Source organism: Sceloporus occidentalis, unplaced genomic scaffold (genome assembly GCF_023333645.1).
Source record: "Sceloporus occidentalis isolate IW3139 unplaced genomic scaffold, rSceOcc1.0.p SCAF_6, whole genome shotgun sequence".
Lineage (NCBI taxonomy): Eukaryota > Metazoa > Chordata > Lepidosauria > Squamata > Phrynosomatidae > Sceloporus > Sceloporus occidentalis.
Window position 1 is genome coordinate 56,540,850 of NW_028316986.1, and position 20,857 is coordinate 56,561,706.

At 39.3% G+C, this 20,857-nt stretch overlaps 1 protein-coding gene across 7 annotated transcripts in view; it reads right to left on the bottom strand.

The window, feature by feature from the left end:
• Positions 1-4,669: 4,669 nt before the first annotated feature.
• Positions 4,670-20,857, bottom strand: part of FEZ2 (fasciculation and elongation protein zeta 2) — a 38,671-nt gene continuing 22,483 nt past the window's right edge. For 2 of the 7 annotated variants that reach the window (XM_089529747.1, XM_089529742.1), the window contains 2 exons: positions 13,520-13,585; positions 4,670-5,904 (listed from right to left, as the gene is read on the bottom strand). In XM_089529747.1, coding sequence (XP_089385873.1) covers positions 5,888-5,904; positions 13,520-13,585 — 83 coding nt within the window. In that variant the 3' untranslated portion in view covers positions 4,670-5,887. Of the gene's footprint in view, positions 5,905-6,378; positions 6,408-13,519; positions 13,586-18,421; positions 19,847-20,857 lie in introns of those variants that run through there. The other 5 variants (XM_089529743.1, XM_089529746.1, XM_089529745.1 and 2 more) reach the window with 5 other exon arrangements.

Here is a 20,857-nt window from a genome sequence, read left to right on the forward strand (position 1 = left end):
AGTTCCAATAACCTGGAAGCACTGTTGAACTGGAGATTAACTTAACCTGGATTGGGGATGCAGCCTGTTTCGGATGGTGATGCACTCCTCCTGAAGGATCACATTCAAAGTTGGTGGGAATTATCAAACACATCCATTTCAAAGAAGGAGAGACTGAAAAAAAAAAGCCTAGCAGTTTAGCAGGGGAATAAGAGTTATCCACTCACATGTGTTAACACAAAAAGTTAATGAGAAAACACAGTTAAGAGCAAAATGAACTGAACTAACCACAGGGCTAACTGGGCTCCAGAGAAGAACATGACATTCTTTCCCATCCTCATATAGTCTCCAAATTATAGTCTGCTTGTCATATGCAACCAGTATCAGAGTCTCGTTACACCGATATGTACATGGACAGTCCACAAGGATTTTTTTAAAATGCCACTGGATATGATTGAGGAAAAACACTGGATATTTAGAAACTAATTTTGTCTACTTGTACAGAACATAGATACGAGGCAATTTAGACTGCATCTGTAAATAAACTCTAAATTTATCTCCTGAACCACAGGTGTAAATATGTCCATCACAAATAGTGTTGCTAAGCAAACAAGCTGCAACTTTCTCAAGTAGCTGCTATTTCCGTCTCTCATGAAATCAGTGTTCAGAGGGGGGTAATTTGATCTAGAAATGACAGTTATGCATTACTGTGTTAAGATTAGTATGCTAGAGGAAAGGTCATAACTTCCTGTTCTGGCACAGATAATATGAAGCTTCTTTACCTACTGCAGGGACCACCGTGAGAAGAAAATTTCAAAACAATGAACGTTTGTTGAAACAGTTTTCTTCACTTTCCAAAGACTTCAGCTTGGCTGGGTCCATAGGTTACTAAAACATTATTATTATTATTATTATTATTATTATTATTATTAACCTTTATTTGTGAAGCGCTGTACATTTACACAGCGCTGTACATGCAATCTTTTTAGTTAAACGGTTCCCTGCCCTCGGGCTTACAATCTAAAAAGACATGACACAGAAGGAGAAGAGAGTGGTGGAGGGAAAGGGTAAGAGGTCCAGCAGTTCCTCTCTACCTCCAAAGCAGATGGACTGGAGGGAGGGCTTGGCTTCATAATGGATGGTTAATCATTTTCCAGGGAAAATACATACTCTCAAGTAGGATAATGCATATACAGTACATAGCAATACAGGAAATGGTTTGATAAACAGGCACCAAAAGAACAAGTAGTAAGCGACAATTATGCAATGCCTGGGAAGGCTTCTCTGAACAGGATGGTTTTCAACTCCATTTTGAAGCTGGTTAAAGAAGTGATGGCTCTTGCTTGTGGGGGAAGAAGGTTCCAGGAGTGAGGGGCAGCAAGTGAAAAGGGGCAAATCCGGGATGGGGCAGAGGAAATCCTGGGCTGAGACAGTAGACCTTGACTACCAGAACGGAGGGCCCTGGTGGGAAGGTGAGGAGAAAGAAGGTCTGATAAGTAAGGAGGGGCCAGTCCATGGAGGGCTTTAAATGTTGACAGCAGGAGCTTATACTGAATGCGGAAAGGGAGGGGGAGCCAGTGAAGGGATGCCAACACAGGAGAGCATGGGAGTTGCTGTGATGTAGTTGTGCCAACTCTGCATCTGATAAAGGATGAAAGCCTTGGCAACATGATTAACTTCTCATACTCATGTTAGGGACACCAGCAGATAGCTTGAGTGCTGGATCATTTACTCACCTAGGCTCCTCCAGGTTTCAAGACAAGGAAGAAAGTGCAAAACTTTTCTTCTGCTCCAGTTTTCAGTACACTTGATTGTTAAGATTTTTTTCCCTCTGTAAATTTTGTTTGTAGCTGCTGAGATGGTTGGAGCCATGACAAAAATGTCCTTCAGAGGAACAAAATAAACCAGCAATGATTTTATGCATTACCCACTTCACACAGTTTCAATACTTCTATGGTTTAAAAATATCCAGAGGTTTTGATTTCAAGAGATATTATACACATTAGTCAAACTTGCATATACTTGGGTGATTTGGATGTTTGATTTTGATTTCAGCCTTTTCAGTTTTCTTAGGGTCTCAGGGTAGAGTAGGTAGAAATATTCTCCTTATTTAATAAACTTCAATACCATTTACCATATCTAACATGGTTTCTCAAAGTGCTCATATAATAATGAACTTATTGTGGGCTTCCATGCGTCTCTGGATAGAACACACTCTTGAACAGGTTACATTTCCTTTCCTTTGTAGGACCAACTCAGATGGTTTTTGGATGCCAAGTCAAATATTCAAATGTAAGTACCTTTCAAAGGGTGAACAACTTCCAACCTATGAGCAACTGAAAACAAATAAAAAGGTGAAAGTGTGTTTCATTTACTTCATTCATGTTGTGTAGAAATACCAAAGTGTTTTGTTTTTGCCTTCTTTTTTCTGAGTCAGGGTGGTCATTCAGTGAGAAGAATGGGTGCTGATAGTAAGTATCATGGGTGCTTTTTGTTTCAAAGCACTGATATTATTGTATGGGGTATGTAAAAAGCTATTACAGAACTAAAATCTTCAAAGAGCTGCAGTGGGAAATACAGCAACTATGTAGACAGAAATATATTTCATTCCCAACATGTTTCAGACACTGCTCTCTCTCATGGAAATTTGCTTCACAAATAAGAAAGCTAGGAAAAGTAAAAAACTTCTGTTCTACATATTATTATCCACATATCAAGAGCAGGCGTGGGGCAATGGTTTGAGTGTTGGACTAGAACTCCAAGAGACCAGAGTTCAAATCCCTGCTTGACCATGTAAACCCATTGGATGACTTTGGGCAAGTCATACTGTCTCAGCTTCAGAGAAAGGCAATGCAACCCCCCTCTGAACCCAATGATAAATTCCTCTTAGGGTCGTCATAAAATGGAAATGTCCTGAAGGCACACGGAAACAACAGTTAAGACATTGCAGTTTCTCAAGTAGATTACCAAACAGTTCTCACTACAAATTATTTTCTGCCTTATGATCAAGTATTGTAGCAGTGGAGTTCTCTCAGTGCAGGGCTGACCCCACTAATGTACATATTTCCCCCCATACCTTGTTCTATTCTTCCCCTCCCCTGTATATGGGTGCAAAAAGAATGCTTCTTGGAGGAGTTGGATAATGCTTTACTTCTACTACTTTGTGATTTCAATGCTAGATTAGGAGCTTTCAGCAGTTGTGAGGCAGAGTTGTATTGTGGAAGATTTCTTCTAGATGCAAATTCTTGGCAATCTGAGGATTAAGAGGATAAATGTAAGCTTAAACCTGTTCAAAATATTTCTATATAAAGAATTTGGTTTCATTACCTCTTTATTCATTATTCAACATGCTTAGGCTATGGTCTTGAATATATTTGAATATATATTTCAGAGGAAGGAACTGGCAAAACCAACTCTGAGTATTCCTAGCCTAAGAAAACCCTATGAAATTATTGGGATTGCCATAAATTTATAGACAAAATTATTGTTCAGTAAACAAATCACCTACCACCAGGTTTTCTTGGCAAAATATGTTCAGAAGGGGTTTGCTCTGGCCTGCCTCTGAGGCTCAGAGTGTGACTTGCCCACAGTCAGCCTGTGGTTTTCCATGGCCAAGAGGGGATACAAATGCTGGTCATCACAACTATAGTCCAACACTCAAACGGCAATGTATAGTTATTTTATTTCATGCTCCCTAAACAAACTGTTATCAGTATGAAAAGTGAGAAAAGGAAATGGTGGGAACACAAGAAGAGTTATGGTGGTTCAGGCTAAAGGGTTATCTAATTCATTTCCCTATTCTTTAGCATCCATCTTCAAGCAAAGCAGCTCTGGCATTGTTCAATGAGACCCCATGGGAAATCTACATGCAGCACCATTAGGTTAGTATTGAATTGCATATATGAAGGGAGGGGTTGTTGTATGGCTTCAAGTCATTTCCAATTTATGGTGACCTAAGGTGAAGCTATCAAGAGGTTTTCTTAGCAAAATTTGTTCAGAGGGGGGTTGCAGAGTATAACTAGCCCAAGGTCACCCAGTCAGTTTCCATGCTTGAGTGGGAATTCAAATTTTGGTCTCTAAAGTCATACACCAATGCTCAAATCGCTATACCATGCTGACTCTTCGACCTTATGATACCTGGGAACAATATCCTCAGTTCTAAGGATCTGTAAAGCCAAGCTCATGGGGGCAGAAGATTGGGGGTTTGCAAACTTCACAATAATTGAAAAGGTGCAAAGCCATTTTATATACATGAACTTAGTGATACAGTATTAAGATATAATCTTGCTAATGCAGTTAGAGCAGAGTTAGACCTGAGACATAGCTAAATACAAGCTAAAATTATTGCTCTTTAGAAGGCAGGATGGAAATGGGGTGGGGTTTCTTCTACTGAAGGAAAATGCACAGAAATCTATAAAATTGTATAGGGATAACCAATACATATAAAGTGTCCTCATCTATTAAGAGAAAATATGACTCAAAAATATTTGGAGAACAAGATTAGCTTCTGCCGCTCTTCATTTGATACCCTCAGTATTTTCAAGTGGCATAGGTTTTCTTCAACTAACATTGGCATAAAAAACCCTCCTCTTCCCATTAAAACCTTAAGATATACACCACTAGCAGGCAAAGAGTGAGAAGAGGAAAAGGTAAGCATTGTGATATGTAAATAATAAAACACAGGGCAACATGTTTTTTTAAAAGTGTTCATTAACATACTGCATATAAAATGTTATATTATGACCAAACATTTAACACATGGCCTAAAAAGCACAATAGCAGCAAGGTATCCCTATCCAGCTATATTATTTTAAAATAAAGTACAGAAAATAAAAGCAATGAGACAACAGTTTAGAGCATAAGTTCTAAGGTTCTCCTTCATAATTCTCCTAAGGCGGTGGGCAGGGATTTGGAGGGGGGGGGGGGAACTACAGCAAAAAACACTTGCTGGATCCCCAAAAATTCAGGGAGATGAAAATCACCTATAAGATAACAAACTGCCACTTTCCAGTGGCAAGAGCGACAAACTTCACAGAAATGGACCTCAAGTGGTCAAAACAAGAAACTGGAAACCACTTCCAATTTTGTTTTTGGGAGTGCTGTAGCTGATTTTTGGATGGGTAAACCTTTTTGGGGTGGTAGTAGTGATGGCCTTCACACCCTCTGCTGTTCTCCACCTTGTGCTAAGGCAAGTGCACCTGCACTCTTTCAATGATCCCATTCATTTTTGTGAGGCTTGCACTAAAAAACTCCTCAGTGAAATGCATTCTTGTTAAATAAGCAAATCAGTAAGGAAAAATTATACTCACTACATTTTTAACTTCTAAAGAATGCTGAAAAATTCATGAGAATCAGTAAACAATAACACAATACTGCTTTGACTGTTTTAAAAAATCAGTGCTAGTTCCCATAATACCATTCTAGAATTTCCAATGAAAATCTTCAATGGATCCTTTTTTTTGCCAGTGCAGTTTCAGCTTTTGATCTTTTTACACATTTAATAAAGAACCTATTATATTTTATTAAAATTCAGTTAAATTTAATAGGCTTCTTTTATTTACATTAAAGTTTAACTTTCTCCACAAAAACTGGTTGTTTGGAGAATAATTACATGCCATATAGTGAAAAATAGTGTTTAAAAAGCCAAAGCAATGTAGCAGGTGAATAAACCTGTACAGAATCTGTTTTTGTACAAGTACAGCACATTTAAATGAAATAAAATGGATGAGCTCTGCATGCTCCAGAGGACTTATTTCAGAGTTTAAAAATTCAAATAGACAACAGAAGTAGTAAATACATTAGGAGTTGACATTAGAATTCAACACAGTGCCAAACAAACTGAAAGGCTTGAACAACCCATGGAAAATCTTTTCACAGGAATTAGCATGCCTGTCCTTCAGAGCTTTCTTCATGTTGGACACAGAACTGCAAAACAATCAAGATATATTTGTATGAACATTACTGTATTGGGTCATTTCATATACAAGCTAATAAAACTAGAATGCTTAGCTCTATAGTCTAGAAATGTTACCAGATTCATGGTAACTGTGACATATAACTAAATGAACCTCATTTTCAACAAACAAGAAAACAAATAAATTCATACAAAGTACACACACACACAAATGATCAACTAATGTTTTTAACAGAAATGAGTTAAAGAGAAGGTCATGTCTTTGACAATAGGTTGAATTGCTTTCCTTTTCTTTTTTTTTAAAAAAAACCATTCATATTGATTTTTAGGCACTTTCTTCAGTACAAATTTTAAAAAATCTCAAAGATTCAGAGGTACACTGTAAATGTATTCTCTCTCTTGAAAAGTACAGGCTACAGCTTAGGGAGTCAAGACATGTCCTTTGCATACTCCTCATTCCTGTCTCACACCTAAAAGACACAAACCTCAGAGCAATCCAGCTTTCAAACCAATGCTAGCACAACACAAAAGCAAATGAAGAAGTCAGGTTTGAAGTTTCCAAACTGAAAAGGCACATATATTTCCTTGTAATTTAGAAAAACTTGCTAATTTTAAAACAGTTTGTTTATTTAAAAACAAAGTGTGCACTGTAAGTAATAAAAATTAAGGTTGGCCTTTAACACAATTTTCATAGTGTGACTAGAAAGAGATCTCCAGTGCCTAAATTAATGGCTCCCCCCAAAGGATGTAAATACATTAGCATTTTCTTCAACAACACATTATGAATGCTCTCATGGATCTGATACGTTTATATTAAGAAATCAACCTAATAAGATTTCTGACTTAATCTTGCAGTTGACTACTTCCTCTTGTCCTGATCCCACGTAGATGTACAATGTGTATTTGTCCCATTCTCATTTAAAGCAGGAAGGGATCCAATTCATTCTATAAAATGGAACATATGGAGGAAGGGATTGAAACCTATTCCTTTATTGCCTCACTGCATTCTACAACTGTAAACCATTTTCTCCCTACATGATGCTCTTAAAAACATTCCATGTATGATTGTGTATGAACAGCAAAAGCTCTGTGTCCATTTTTATATGTGAATAGAACAAATGTATTAGATAAAGTATCTTGTTTAGGTTGGTTCTCAGCTGCATGGCTTGAGAAATCTGAGCCACTTCTAAGGTACACAGAATGGCTGATAGTATTTGTGCTTACTATTAATCTTTTAATTTGGAAAGTTTAGGAGTTAAACCGTGTCCTACAAAATAACTTCACTTTTTGAAATATATCCTGTTTGCCAGAGTTGGTAGCAAGAACATGCATAGAATTTGACCAATGCATCATGAGAATGCGTGTAAATCTTGTGTGTTTCTGTAAATAGATCTAGACTACCTCTCTAGCCAGACACTTTCAATGGAGGGAGGGTTGCTGTAGATGTTAAATAGAGGAATACTGTAATTTCATTCCCCTAGCAGGCAATTCTTTATCTGGATTGGCCAACATAGATCTTAGATTTAACATTTATCTCCGTAGTGATGTTTGGTAAACAGACAGCAAGGATCCTATAAGGAAAATTTGATTCTGGGTACCAGACTGGAGACTCAGCCATGCTTACTAACTAACATTATCACCCAGTTATTTTATCTTAATATATTTTATCCTTTAATCATATTATTTGATTATGTGTAGAAGCTGGGAATTTTTGCAGCTATTTTATATTATTCATAATAAAACACTGCACAAACATTAAGCTCAAAAAAGTTAAACGTTCAACATCAGCTTCAGCATTTGATCAGAGGGGGTTACACACCATTATCTTTTACAAATTTATGACTCACTCTTAGTAATTAAGAATTTCAATCAAATTCATTCTTTCAAAGCCGACAGTTTTCTTCCAGACTGCACCACAATAATAGCTAGAGAGATGTGCAATTCTCCTAGGTATTTTAATAATTGGTAATTTGTATTCAGTGGAAGCCAATATTAAGACTACAAAATACCAAGCAATCTCTCTGTCTGATACACAACCCTCAAAGCTTACAAAAATCTGGTCAGCTTTAGAATATGCCAAACCATGATCTGCACAACTATAAAACTCATATGTATGTGAATAACCTGCATGCTTAAGTCACAGAGACCAATGAGAAGATGCAGTAGTATTGCCCCTTTAATTTATAAAGGCACACATTTATAAATCCTGTGTTATTATTGACACAAAATATTAGCCATCAGCATTAGACTGCATGTGACAACAGCATTACGTTGCTTTACTTGTTCTCTGTCAAGTCAAACAATAGAGAAAAATTCTCTCATAAAAATAAGCTCATAATAATTCCTTGAATTAGAAAGCAAGCTAACTTCCTACCCTCAGAAAATATTTTAAAAACCCATCCATTACAAGATTTGTATAGATTTTCCAGCTGCGTTCCCGCACCGGGTGTCACCTAGTGTGGAGGGTGGGGCTTCTGGGGACGGAGCATGCACTCCCTCTCCCCATGCCAGGCTGTTCTTTTCCTGATGAGGAAATGGAAGGGATGGCATGTGGGGGACAGAGTGTATGCAGGGGCGGAGCAGCACACATGTGGGGGGGGGGGGGCAGAGCAACGTGCATGCAGGGATGGAGCAGCATGTGCAGGGAGGTGATGGAGTGTGCATGGGAGGTCGAGCTGTGCACATGCAGGGGGATGGACCAGCATGCATTTGGATGACGGAGTGGCGCATGCATATGGGTGATGGAGCTTGAAGGGGGATGGAGCGGCATGTGCAGGGGATGTATGTTAGCTTACGTACAAGAAAACAGCTGGTACTTGGATAGGAACTATGGTGGATGGGAGCTATCTTGGAGCTATTTTGAAGGAGAGATGGAGCATATTCCTGATGACGGCCCACAGAACATCCATTAGTTATTTCTACTTTCTATTATACACTGGTGCCTCGGGATACGAAATGATCGGGTTACGAAATTTCCGGGATACGAAAAAGTTGGATTGGCAAAAACTGTTTCGGGTTACGAAATATTTTTCGGGTTACGAAATTCATTTCGGCGCGAAATTCAAATGCTGCAAAGTGCAGCTATAGGCTTTCCAGTGCTAACGGAAAGCCTTCTCTTAGCGTTTCGGGTTACGAAATTTTCGGGTTACGAAAGGAATGGCGGAACGAATTAATTTCGTAACCCGAGGCACCAGTGTATCTTGCACACACATGCATAATTCAACCACAATTATCTACTATCATATCCCATTTCTCTCTAAGCAAGTTATGTACTATATGTGCTTCATAAACTACATCAAGCATTTTAGCATGTTCTATGACATTTAACAGTTGTTTTGCCACACAATACCATCACCAAGGAAATTAGTGCTAGAGGTTTATGTAGGGAGCTGTTTAACCACACCATAGACGAAAGCTTGACAAATTATGAGGTTTTTTAAAAAAAATATGAAGCCATCTGGAAGAGTGTTTTTCAGGAAAGATTTCATCCTCTACTTACTAATATTTCTTTTTTCAAAAGCAAGTGCATAGCAAGTAGAATTGCAAAATTCTTGAGAATAAACTTCTCAATAATATTCTTGTGAATATTTGTAATCCTAAGGGTGGTTTGTTTCAGAATTTTCTATTTAAATGTACAGTGGAACCTTATTATACGCGAGGGATCTGTTCCGGATCCCTCCGCGTATAAAAAAAATCCGCCTATGCTCGAGCCCCATTGTTTCCAATGGGGCTCGTGCGCGGCGGCGCGGGAGGCGCAACAGGTGCGCACGCCCATTCAATTGAATGGGACGCGCCGCCCCTTCCGCCCCGCGCGTGCCGGCGGCTTTGAGCGCCTATGCTCAAAGCCGCCTATAAAAAGGCAGCGTATGCGGAGGCTCCACTGTATTTTTAATAAATAATTTTATAATTTATTAATATTTTCTTTGATAAAACTTTAAAAAGTCATGAATATTTCCAGTTGTTAAAAGAAAAATTATTTATACTTGTTCTTCATGTTTGGTGTTGCAGTGTTGATGATAAACCACCTCTCAAAATGATCATTTAATTACCTGGAACATTCAATGTCTTTGCTTATTTTTGGCTGATTAGATCCATTTAATTTAATAGTAATAAGTAATAGTAATAAAATTTATTCGATCTTTGACCAGTATAAAAACAAAACCACACAAACAGCGTCTCAGTATAACAGTAACAGGTTAAAATATAAACTGATAGTAGACTATACCTATACAATATCCAAACAGATCTTTCTACATGGTAATAAAATGACCATTTGTCAGTTGAGGGCGCAGTTTACAAACAATATAACAAAATTTTGCCACCTTATGGGATACTGTAGAATCATTGTTATCCAATAGGAGGCATAAATAGAAGGAGTCAGTTTTACCTGGGAATTTACTCAGTAGTGGGCTAATCAGTTGGTGACTAATGTCTCTATAGAATTGACAATAAAGGAGAACATGCTAATTGGTTTCAACAGCGCCCAAGCCACATGGGCAAAAACGAAGTTCAAAAGGTGTTTTTTTGAATCTACCTTCCAACATGGCCGTGGGCAACACATTGAAACATGCCAGAGTTTAAGCCCTTCTAAACTTCGGGAGGGTAACCTGGAACAGATATGGAGCTGGGGAGGGGACCAAAGCTTGAACACTGAACATGGCATATTGTGGGAGGGAAGGGAAGTCCATGTATCTTTCTACTTCTAGGATTTTTTGTTTAATAATAGATTTAGCTCTATTGGCGTCAAGATTTAGAATTTCATTTTTGTTGAGACCTAGCTCATTTAATTTCTTGAGAAGAGAAATTTCCCAAGAGGATTTAAAAGAATCCAGAAAAATTAAATTTGTCAGACCTCCAGAAGTTTTATGCAATTTTTGCCAATAGGTAAGTATACTGATCCACAGACTAGATTCTATTTTAATAGTCCCAGCCTCCCTTCTAAGAACAGCATTCGGAACACAATGGGCAACCTGAAAGATTCTCCTAAGGAACTTAGTTTGCACACGTTCGATTACATTGATGTTACTATATGGTCCCAGTTGGGCTCCGTATAGAAGTTGAGGGCAAACCTTGGCATTAAACAGTTTGATTGCGGCCGGAATAAACTGAGCACTTTTAGTGAAAAAAAAATCTTAGAATATGGTTCTTTGGGCATTACTGATGACAAGTTCTGAATGGGCTGTTCTCCTACCAGAGGTATGAAATACAATCCCTAGATATTTGAAAGTCTTAACCCGCTCTATGTGTTGTCTATCCATTGTCTCAATTTGGGGCGGTGAGCAAAAGTAAGAATCTTAGTCTTAGAGGAGTTAATTATTAATTTCTCCTCTTTGCAAAACAAAGCAAGAGAGTTTAGGGCTCTTTTAAGTCCAAAGGGGTATAACGAGAGGATAACAACATCGTCCGCATAGAGCAATGAGTTGATATGCTTATTAGCCAACTTTGGAGGATGAAAAGAAAGATGATTCAAAGCAGAAACAAGGGAATTAATGTAAAAATTAAATAAAGTGGGGGCCAGGACACATCCTTGCCTTACACCTGTCTTAACAGGAATTGTCTTGGAAACATGTCCTTGGGGACTGCATCTAACCTTGATATTAGAATTCCCATGGATCTTAATAAGAAGCAAGAGGAGTCATTTGTCTATATTAGTGCACAATGGTTTCCCCCACAATCTAGATGTATTAACTGAATCAAAGGTGGACTTAAAATCTATAAATGCCGCATATAGTGGTTGACCATAATGGAGGTACTTTGTAACAAGATATTGCAATATCATTGCATGGTCAATAGTGGATCGTCCAGGCCGAAAGCCTGCCTGTTCAGCCAACATCCTCGGACTCAAGCCAGTCTAAAAACTTATTTAAAATGTGTTTTGTATACAACTTACTCACCAAACTCAAGAGACTAATTGGTCGAAAATTAGAGGGATCGGTTCTATTACCTTTTTTATATATCGCGATTATGATGGCCAAGCCCCAGTATTTTGGAATGGAAGCAGATCTATCAATGGCCGTAAATAATTTAGAGAGGACCGGAACCCACCAATCAAGATTATTTTTGAGTACTTCACCAGTTATAAAATCAGCACCTGGGGCACGAGCTGGTTTGATTTGTGTGATAAGACTCTTTATCTCTGAGTGCGAAACCGGAGGCCGAAGGGGAAGAGACGAAACCTCTATCATAAGATCAGCTGCTAATGAGTTTGAAGTATTTTCATCAGAATCATAAAGATTGACAAAGTGACTTTCCCATATGTGGGCTGGGATCTGGGCTGTATAATTGTCTGAATTCTTAATAAACGAAGGAGCAACCTCTTTCCAAAATAAGTTGGGATTGTTTGCACTAGCTGACATAATTAGTTTATTCCAAGAGTCTATCATGGCACCCTTTTTCTTTTGTCTTACTAAAAGCTTGTATCTTTTCTTCTGTTCCAAAAGTTCAGATACAGAAAATTGTGTTGGATTTAATTTATACTGTTTGAAAAGATATTTAAGGTGTGCCCATAATTATTTGCATTCTAAATCAAACCAGTTCTGATGACGTATCGGTTTATGTCTAGCAGAATTACTTTTGGAAACGGTTAATAGTGGTTGTAGAGAACTAATTAAAGTATTATAATTAGACAACATTTCAGAATCCAAATTAGCATCAGCTATTGTAAAGGAAAGCCGCTTGATTGATTCACTAGAAAGAAACTTAGTGAGGGTATCAGACAGTTGGGGGGACCATTTGACTTGAGTTAGACTGATATCGTTAGTAAAAATTGAGATCTTATCAAGAGGCAGGGTAAAACTGTCATAAAATTTTAAACACAGGAAGGCTGGAAAATGGTCACTGTCAGGTCTGCTAACAATTTAAATTTTACTTGCAAGTGGAAGGAGAGCAAGGGGGGAGGCATCTTAATTTTCCTATGGAGGGAATTCTGAACTGAAAAGTTCACCATTAAATGTTCCCAGGATGTTCTCAGGAAAGTCCTGTGAATGAAAAGCAGCGCTAGAATTCCTGTTTATTCGTAGGATCACGATGTCACACAATGTCATCTGAAAATCTTTGTGCAATTGTGCGATAGTGACAGAAGCAGCCTGCTATGCTCCCGTCACTTTTCCCCATGTGAAAATCTCCTAAGGTGTCCAAAGCTGTCTGCATCCCATAAATAAGCCTGAAGCCAGACTGAAATGGACCTAGATAATGACATTCAGGAACATTTGGAGGATGATGGATGAGGTCAGAAGCAACAGAGCAAAATGGAGAAGTGCAGATGCAGCAGAAAGGGTTATTGAATATAGAATCAATTATTTTTGGTCACATGGCTGTGGCTGCTCCATTTTTTTCCTTCCCATCATGCATACAAATATGGAGAAGCAGTTTTACGTGAACAACAAAAGTTCCATAACATTCTGGAATCTTATATAAAGTTCTCCAATCATTTGGAATGCTCAAGAAAGCTCTATAATATTTAGGAATGATCTAAAAGCTGAATGTAATATATTACTTATAAAGGTAATAAAAATTAGCAAATTCTCAAAATTTCTCAGAATAATCTTTTGGAGAATATTCTGAAAAAGACTTTCTGCACTATATTCTCATTTCACATCACTAATTGCAGGCAACTGATGCACTTACCCTTCAAAATGTAGTCTGTTAATAAGCTTGGCACTTTCTCACTGTCTTCTTTCATGGCATGAAGAACTGTTAAAATATGGAGACAATCAGTGAAAAAGGTAATCTCTCAATATAAACATGCCATTTAGAGCAGTAGTACTGAACTCCATTTTGAAAAATTGCTCCTGCCTCTGCCCCTGCCCTTTACTGAATTGAACAGTGGATAAAAATACTGAATGGAAACAGCTTTGATAAGTGTAGCCTCCATTTGAAGGCCTTGAAAAGAACACTTTCACTAATTTCCAGTACGTTGTTTTTCATAATACCAGTAAGAGAGATGAGATATCTGAATGGTCACTAATAGGGGCTGAGGGGCACTTTCAGACTCCTCTTGGTGCGACCAGTCAAAAAGCAGTGTGTAGCTATTTTGTTCTTTCTTCCTCATCTATTTTTTCCCCTAGAGAAGAAAGAAAAGACAATGATAGAAAGATAGAGGAGGCTTACAAATGGAAGACACTGTCTGCATTCCTCCCTAGTAAAGATGGTTAATGCAGGACAAAAACTTCAACTGAATACAGATGCTTTCTCTGGATGGATTTCTCTGAGTACCCTGGAGATCAGATGTATCAGGGGAAAGGCATATAGGAAAACTAAAAGCCAAGTCGTTTGAAGGATGACCTGAGCTTCTGCCTTAAGGGAATGAAACCTGGTGAAGTACCTGGGGAGCTTGTGGTTTGTATCTCTGAATAGACTGACCTGCAGATGACTAAAATGCAGCTTTATTTGGTGGAAAACAGTTGTGTCTAAGGTTGATTTCCTCAAATCTACTGTGCACTGGCTGAGGAAGTCTGCTTCCATGTTCAGGGAACCCCAGATGTGTTGGGCTGATATGGAAAGAAGGTCTTCCTCTGCCCAAGTCAACAAATAGTGAGCCTCCTTGCATAAGGATAAGGAGAGAAGACCACCCCACCTGGTCAGCTAAGTTTTGTTTGTTTTGTTGTCTGTCTGGACAAGAACATGCCTCCTCTTGAAAGCTTGTTGAAAATGGAAGAGTGCTAGTTTGATGACACATAGTTAAAACCAGTTGATGCTATGGGTGTTCTGATCTGTCCTAGATTCATTAAGTCCTTGAAATACACCCACACACCAAACTCTAGGACACTGGTGTCTGTGGTGAAGACTTCCCTGGGAGGGCCATTTGTCGGGGATGCTTTGATTGAGTTTTCCTGCATGGCAGGGGGTTAGACTGGATGGCCCTTGTGGTCTCTTCCAACTCTATGATTCTATGATTCCCTGATGAGATGTACCCTAGTGAAAAGTTTCTTTGTTATGTCAGACTGTAAGGGGCGTAGGAACCACTGAAGAGGGTGGGAGTGGAATCTTTACCATATGAGGAGATGAATGCAGGAGACTATGAGGCCTAGAAGGTGAGAAAGAGACATAAGGTCTGGTACCTTCATCTTATCAAGAGGGGGTTCTCCTCCCTGATATTTGCTATCTGCTCTGGAGATGACACAATGTGACCCATCTTGGTGTCTATGAGTGCCTCTAAATCTATTAGTTTTGGGGATGGAACAAGGTAGCTTTTTGGATGCTGATCACAAACTCATAATTGTTGGAGACAGATAGGGTGGTATTGACAACCTATCAGAGTATGGCATGTTAAAAGGATATTGTTCAAATACAGGAATAGATGGATATCATGGAGCCTTAGGTGGACCATAAGGGCAATCATCAACTTGGTAAAAACCCAAAGAGCCAAGGCCAAGCTTAAAGAGAGGGCTGTGAACTGATCATTGGGATTGAGATAACAGAGAAGAAAGTATCTGCAAAATGAGGAGTGAATAAGAATATGGAAATACACTTCTGAAAGATCTATCAATAGATGCTAATACCTTTGGAAGATGTGCTCATCAATTATTATTATTATTAATTTTATTTCTAAAGTGCTGTAAATGTACACAGCGCTATACATACAAACGATCAAATCAATAAAAATAAAACCTGCCAATGGTATACAATCTAAAAATACATATAAAACAATAGGTAATAATATAAAATAGAATTGGTTAAAATAAGCAAGCAACAATTAAAAACATCCGTATCAACTATCCAATCAAAAATCAGATAGATAATCTCACAGGCCTGGGAATGCTTCCCTGAACAGGATAGTCTTCAACTCAGATTTAAAAACGGTCAAAGAAGTGATGACCTGTGTTCATGGGGGGAAGAAGGTTCCAGGAGTGAGGGGCAGCAAGTGAGAAGGGATGATCCGGGATGGGGCAGTAGAAATCCTAGGCTGGGATAGCAGACCTTGACTACTAGAATGGAGGGTACGAGTGGGAGTATAAAGAGAAAGAAGTTCAGATAAATAAAGAGGGGCCAGCCCATGCAGGACTTTAAAGGTCAGCAACAGAAGCTTATACTCCTCAATTGTCTGAAGGCTTTCTATCTGAGAATGCCTGAATTTGGTAAACTTGTTAAGAAATTTGAGGTCCAGAATTGGGTGCACACCCCCTCCTTTTTTTGGACACTGTGAAGAGGATCAAATGGATTCCCTTGTAACTTCTCGCTTAGTGGAACTTGCTCAATAGCTCCTGTTTTTAGGTGGTGAGCAATGGCCTGGTGGGTTATGAGGTACTAAAGATATTCTTGGACACTGGAGACCTCAGGAACTGGTGTCTGGGTTGGTGGTTGAATTTTACTTTGTACCCTTCACTCACTGTCTGCAAAACCCACTGATCTGGAGAAGGCCCATGTTTCTGAAAAAAGGGAAAGCCTGCCACCATCTGAAGGGGAGGATAGTCACATGATTTGTTTTTTGAAGACCGGTTTCATAGTGGAGTACGCCTAAGTTTCTTTGGGGACAAAAGAAAAATTGGGATCAAAACCAGGTGGGCTGGAATTACCTAAAATTCTGAGAATGAGAGAAGAACCAGGCAGGACAAAATGGCTGGGACTGTTCACCCTGGTGTTTAAATCCCTTCGTGGGCACAGACAACGTAGCCTTCTTCTTTACCTTAGTCTCAATGAGGATGTCCTGGAGAACCTCCACACCAAACCGAAGGGAGCCAGTGTAAAGTACTAAGGATTTATAAATCTTAAACAATGTCTTGTGAAAGAATTTTGCATCTACATCCTGAGATTCAAAAAATCTTGTACCAAGGATGTAGCTGTTCTGACTATAAGATACGCAGTGGAAGAAGCACAAATTGAAGCATTGGGAAAGCTTTTAAGTGAGGTTTCAGCCCTTTTTTTCATTGGGGTCTTTAAGAATCAAGTTCCTTTCTCTAAGGCCAAGCACATGGGTCATAAGAACAGAAATAAGTGCATCCATCAGTGGCATCCCCGCCCCTGGTGTCACCAGGTGTTGGGGGCTGGGCTTCTGGGCAGGGTCACAGGAGGGGGCCAGGTCTTCCAGGAGCAGTGGCAAAAAGGGAATGCTGCCCCTTGTCCGCTGTTACAGACCACTCTACTTATGAGTAGAGGAGTGCCACAGCAGCGAGATCAAAAGGGTGGTGCTTAGCTGTCTCCTTTGCTGCCACTGTGTCTTTGTCCTCAAGAAGAGAGCAGTGCTACAGCACTAAGATCAGGAGAGCCACGCTTGGTCCTCTTCTTCGCTGCAGTGGTGCTGTTCTCCTTGTGAGGATAGCAGTGTGTGTGGCCCTCTCCTTTGATGCTGCAGCATTGTTCTCCTTATGAGATCAGCACCGTGGCAGCAAGGTCAGGAGGGTGTGGAGGAGGTGCTTGCTGCCGCGGTAATAAGGGGCACGCTCGCCACTCCTTATCCTGCAGCAGGGGAAGGACCCAACTGGGTGTCAATTCTCTTCTGGGGTGTCACCCAGTGGAGGTCACAGCCCCTGCACTCCCCTAGTTATGCCACTGCAACAATGATAACAGGCTTTAATAAATTCATTATCTCTGATGGAAGGCTGTACAGTTTTGAGCCACACTGGTCTCTTTTCTCTCCTATGTAAGAGAGGAGCATTTTGATTTACTAAATCATTGCACAGCTGTCCCACCTCTGGATTGCTCAGCTGTTAGAACAGTTGTTAGATAAGGGTGATGATGTGCATGTCACTCATGCATCTCAGAACATTTAGCAATATCAAGAGTCCCACCTAGATCATCTGAGAAAATCTAAGCAGATTTCTTCAATTTATTTTCTACAGAGAGAGCTCAAATACATCTTTATCAGTTTAACCGTATCAAAAAAACATAGCTGAACAAAAAGGCAGGATAATATTTGTAATTAATCCATAAACCACGTTTCTGAAGACAAAAAAAGATTTTATGCATGCCAGTGACAGTAAACCTAACATCCTGCTACAACAATACTCATTGGTTTCTTGAAAGCCAGTGGCACTCATTAAAGAAAGAAGTCTTGGAATGCAATAGACACTGTTGCCTACAGGGCTTAAATCCATGCTTTTACAACACTCATTCCAGTGCAAATTCAATAAGAATTTGATTATGTCACAGCCTCTAATGTCCAAAAAAGCAAACTGTACTTCAGAATTTGCTGAAAGGGTCAGATACAAATGTGTGGTTGGAAAAAGGAAAAAAGATGAATTATTTCAATAAACCTGGCCATGAGCACATATTCTGAATTGGTTTTTAAACTAATTCCAACAATATAAGCATAATTATATAACATCTGAGGAGCATTATTGTTTATTTCTATGTCTGAAAGCAAAAAAACAAAGGATTGCAAAACCAAGACTTTATAGCACTTCTGTTAAGTGCTGCAAGATTAGAAATAGTGAAATCATGAAAATTTGAGATCTTTCAGTAGCAAAGTGATGCACTATATACCAAAACATAGTGTGGTCTATAGCATTATCAGATAAGGTTACAAAGAGATTAGCAAGAAGAGGAATAAAAGAGGATACATTGAAGGAATTTGGGAGCCCTTTATTATGGTATTTATGTTACTCATCTAAACCATTGTCTGATCAAGTTTTTCTGGAAAAGTATATTTTGAATGTTATGAATAATATACAGACCATTTGTCAGTACTCTGAAGATGATTTTGTCATGTCCTGCTCCCAGGATCCAGCATGTCCTCTGAATCTGAAGGAGGCTAATAGCTCAGGGGACATGCCAAACCTGCTACCATTCCAGCATCCCGTGGAGGCGAGTCTGCAGTCAGTTCTGGGACTGAAGGGCTGTGCAAACCAGCCATTAAGGCTAGCCTGGGGCCGGAGTTGGGGCGTGGCATCTATGACGCACACCCTGACTCCGCTCCCATGATAGCATGATGCTTCACGCTACTCCACAGGGCACGCAACATCACAGCACTCCTCTGGTGCTGCATTTACATGGTGCAGCACCAAGGTAGCACCTTAAAGCAGTGGCACTGCAGCTATTACACCCTTTCCAGGGCACAAAAGGAGCTGCGTTTTGTGGCTCCTTTTTGCACCCTGGAAATGCCAGATTGGGGGCGTGGTGTTCAGTTCCCACGGGCCCAATCTGGGGAAGATGGAGGTGGCTGCAGGCTGCCCCTTCAGGGGCAGTCTGCACAGTCCCCTGAGTTCCCAAGAGTGAAGTTCCCCTCCACCTGAGATAGACTTACCATTGGCACCTCCTACAGAGTGACAACAGGAAAAAGAGAGGCAACAGTGTTCTCTGTGGTTCAATAAGCAGGCTGCTAATAGGGAGCACTTGCAAGACCTGGGTGGGCTATAAATATCCCAGCACCTCCCTCAGTCCAGTATGGTTGACAACCATCCATCCATGCATGCATTTATTTATTCATTTCATTTGTATGCCACCTTTCTCCCAGAAGGGACCCAAGGAGGCTCACAGGTAAAAAAATATTTTTAAAACCATTACAATAAAAATTCAAAACAGTTAAAATAATCTAAAAACAGAATAAAACTACATAAAGATATACAAAAGCTAAAGGGCACAACCAAAACACACACAGCACACAAAAGACACCCTGGCATGCTTATATATTAAATGTCTACTTAAATAAAAATGTCTTAGCTTGCTGACGAAAGGCAAGCAGGGAGAGGGCCAGCCTAGCCTCCTGTGGAAGGGCATTCCAGAGAGTGGGAGCAGCCACCAAGAAGGCTCTCTCTTGTGTCCTCACCAGGAGATCCTGAGATGATGGTGGGACTGAGAGAAAGCCTTCCACTGAAGATCTTAGTGTTCTGGCAGATCCATATGGTTCATCCAATAAGTAGGACCTAAACCACTGTGCTTGAGGGACACTTTGCTGTTGCCTTGTACCTTGACTGAGTGCCTGTTGCCTGGAACTCTGCTTGGACTTGGACTATTCTTTCGGATTTTTCCTTGGAACCTGCTGCACTGGACTGACTGCTGCCTTGTGATGAACCTGGACTGGATTATATGACCACTGTTTTTGTTACAAATGACTTGGTGAAATAAGCTTCTTTTCTCTCTCTGTCAGTGCTTGAAACACTGTAACTCTGGACTGGGTAGCCTCCCAAGGGTAAAACAAGACAGATTTAGACAGACAGATATGTATACAGTGGGCTCTTGGTATCTGCTAAGGTTTGGCTCCAGGACTCCCCAGCAGATACCAAAATCCATGACTGCTCAAGTCCCATTAAATACAATGGTGTAGTAAAAGAATGTCCCTTATATAAAATGATAAATTATAGGCTTGCTTTTTGGAATGTATATACTGATCAACTCTATTTAGGCTTATTAATGAAGAGGAAATGTATTGTTATATGTACAGCACTGAGTAAATTTACAGTGCTTTATAAATAAAGGTTAATAATAATAATTATTATATTATGACTATATTATATATATATATATATATATAAAGTAAGAATTATTTGTAATGGGAAAATGTACATTATTTTTTTTCTTAAAATCTAATTCAAAGCAATTTACTGGGTTACATCAAACAACAGAATCTATTCAGACTAATGTTGCTAAATTGTCTATGTCTGCCTAATTTTCTCAAAGACTCATTTAGAAGAGACATCATTTTATAAGTAAAAGTTCACCATACCAATGAAAAAATGTGCTACTTTAATGAAAAAAACACATTTCAAACTTCATAATATTTATATGTGCTTAAACTGCATACATAAACTCCAGAACATTAGTTACTGTTTCGTAGTGAAATTATATTTACACTTGAGCAGCTGTGAGTCTAATAAATGGTTTGATCTGCAATACAACATTGCTAAAAGGGAGAGAGTCAGACTGTCTCACTGAAAAAGGGATCAGGTTTCAGCTAGTCTGTAGAAAACACACTATTAACTCTTTATACTGGGCCATCCCCTGGACCCATATCAATGATGAAGGGCATTTTTAGTCTGTCAGCTGAAAGTCCATGGCTCAATACTCTGGCTGTAAGTGTTGTAACTCTTG